At 35.5% G+C, this 2577-nt stretch overlaps 1 protein-coding gene across 1 annotated transcript in view; it reads left to right on the top strand.

Moving 5' to 3' along the window:
* M1AP (meiosis 1 associated protein) overlaps positions 1 to 2577 on the top strand; it is a 110879-nt gene that overhangs the window by 39987 nt on the left and 68315 nt on the right. The window contains exon 2 of the mRNA XM_006872446.1: positions 2444 to 2497. Coding sequence (XP_006872508.1) covers positions 2444 to 2497 — 54 coding nt within the window. The remainder of the gene's footprint in view (positions 1 to 2443; positions 2498 to 2577) is intronic.

Genomic DNA, 2577 nt, shown 5'->3' with positions numbered 1-2577 from the left:
AACAGCAACAACAAAAACAAGACTGACACTGCAGTCTCTATTCACAGAAAAGAGAGAGGAGGGAGAGAAGAAAAAGAAGGAAGAAAAAGAAAAAAAAAATTTTTTTTAATTAAAAAAAAATCTGTAGCCTAATATGAGTTCTCTTTCCCTCCCTACAGCCCTCTCCTTCTCTTTCATGTGTTAAAAAACAGAACAAAATGTAAACAAGAAAATTTCAAGGCCTGCTCTTGGGCTGAGTATCTGTCAGCTGTTTGGTTTTAAGTGGAAACTGTCTCTTTAAATTTCGAGGAGATCTATGCACATGCGTAGTAGCCCCTAGGGTGGGGCTGGGGTATCAACTAGCTCAGGCACCCCTATAGTTACCAGAATGGAGGTACGCAGACAGCAAGGGACCAACGAAAAGATATCAAAAAAAAAAGAATGTCCACACCTCTATCTCTGCGGCTCTGTCAGGCATCCTTGGCTGCTCTGATGCTTTCCCCACTTGGCCCCACACACAAAAAAAAATCGCTTGGTAGGTTTGAACTGCTGACCTTGAAGTTAGCAGTCCATTACTTATCCTACAGTGCCACACCAGGGCTCAGAGTTACCCATAAATTCTCAGCAACTCATAGATCGTTAGAAATAATTTTTATTAATAGATATCTGGGTGTTTTTTAAAACACCAAAGGAATTTGAAATTTTGATTGACATCCCATCTTATATTTATGAGAACATTATTTCTCAGCAATATAATAGAAAGTAGGCATAAGATCGATGCTAAATGTTGAGTCATTCAAGCAGTAAGATATTTATTCACATATACCTGAACTAAATGAAAAAAGAACCCAAACTGTCTATTCCACTAAGCAGTGCATTTCCAATTAAAGTTTATGCGTAAGGTCAAAAATTCTTTATCAAGATGTTGTTTTGATCAGTTGTATATGAATAATAATTATAATAATAGTTCAATCTATAATGTAATTTTATTCTTTAAAGCCTATGTATGTAGGAAATATTAAAATTTGCAATTTGTAAATATTTTTGTTGTAGTGAAGCCTGATAGGATACTCAGCAAAACATTATCAAGCACAATGTTCTATTGCATTAAGATGAAACTCTGTGGGACAAATGAAATAGAACTATGAGTTCAGGAAGAAAAAGGGATAATGTCAATGTCTGTCTTTTAAAAGAAAAGAGCTTGCTCATGTATTTTTTAATTGAATGATGTTGAGTATCAAATCACAGTGGTGTTTGGGTTCCATTGTATTATGCTAAAAGAGTAATTTCATTGTTTTATTTTTAAATGTTGATATTTATAATATACTGGAAGTTAGTTCTCCTTAGCAACTGCCCATACTTAGATTTTTTTTAACTTTAGATGTAGACTTAAAAATGTATAAAGGGCTAAATCATTTTTCATAATTCTTCTATGGGGTACTTCAGAAGAAATGCTCAAAATTCACTCATCATTTGGTCTGATTTGTACTCTTATTTCTTTGTTGAATGGTTTTCTTATCTTCTTATCTAGATTGCAAGTGTCCCTTGTGTAAGAATTATGTCCTACTTGTTGTGTTTTCCCCAGAGATTTGAGGATAACAAAGCAGCTATGGAGTTGAGCAGGGCTGGGGTTGACTTAAGCAATATTGTAGCCCACACTCATACATTTTATGTGCCTTGCACATATTAGTCAGTTATTTTCTTCCAACAGAAAGATTTCACCACCCCAAAACATGATTCTTTCCTACCCTCTACCTACTGTTAATGTTGAAATTCCTTCAAATAGTGTAAAATTTTTCATCTCACATTTATTCAAAATGCATATATCCTTGAAAAAAGTTGCAGTGAGCTAGAATCAGATTGTATTCTATTACTTTCTAAAAGCAAGTTTTTCTAAAAGAGAGTGAAGAGCACTAAAAGGTCACTTGCCCCCTGAGGTTTGCATGTTGACTCCTTGACCTAACTGCATATTAAGCCAAGCATCTCTTCTTTACTGACCTGGTCATGAGGAATAGATTAGATAGAACTTTATGAATTCTGAAATGATCAGCCATAACAAAATCTTCACATTTGAGGAAACATTACCTTCTTGATTAAAGTGCCTAGACTGACAGAGAAATGAAGATAAAGTTTAAAGGTGATCCTAGGCCTCCAATTTTCAGACCAACCCAAAGTAATACTAGTCACAACTGTACCTTGATTTGGGTGAGTGAATGAACAAGTTAAAGCCCTTCCTTTCCAGTTTCTAGTAACTCCATATAATCAAATCCTTGGAGGCTACAAAATTTCATTTGTCTGGTATAGGGAAAGTTTTAATACAGTGCTTAGAACCAGTCAGTACATGTTGGTCAAATAAACAGATTTTCAGGAAGGAAAGGTACTCCTGAGGAGTAATGAGATTAGACAGCTACTCTGAAGCAAGAGTCATTGAAATTTTGTATTTTTGATTCATTTTTCTCTGCAGCAAGTGAAAGGGAACTTTGCTAGGTTGCAGACCTGCATCTCAGAGCTACGCATGGTACAGAAAGAAGGATGTTTCAGACCACAGTGCAGTTCTCTGAAGTTGGCAGTTGAGGATGGTCTTCAGCAGTTCAAACA

The sequence above is a fragment of the Chrysochloris asiatica genome, unplaced genomic scaffold (genome assembly GCF_000296735.1).
Source record: "Chrysochloris asiatica unplaced genomic scaffold, ChrAsi1.0 scaffold00197, whole genome shotgun sequence".
In the NCBI taxonomy this organism is placed as follows: Eukaryota; Metazoa; Chordata; class Mammalia; order Afrosoricida; family Chrysochloridae; genus Chrysochloris; species Chrysochloris asiatica.
Note: the sequence above shows the minus strand (reverse complement) of the source record. Positions and strands in the feature narration are given on the sequence as shown.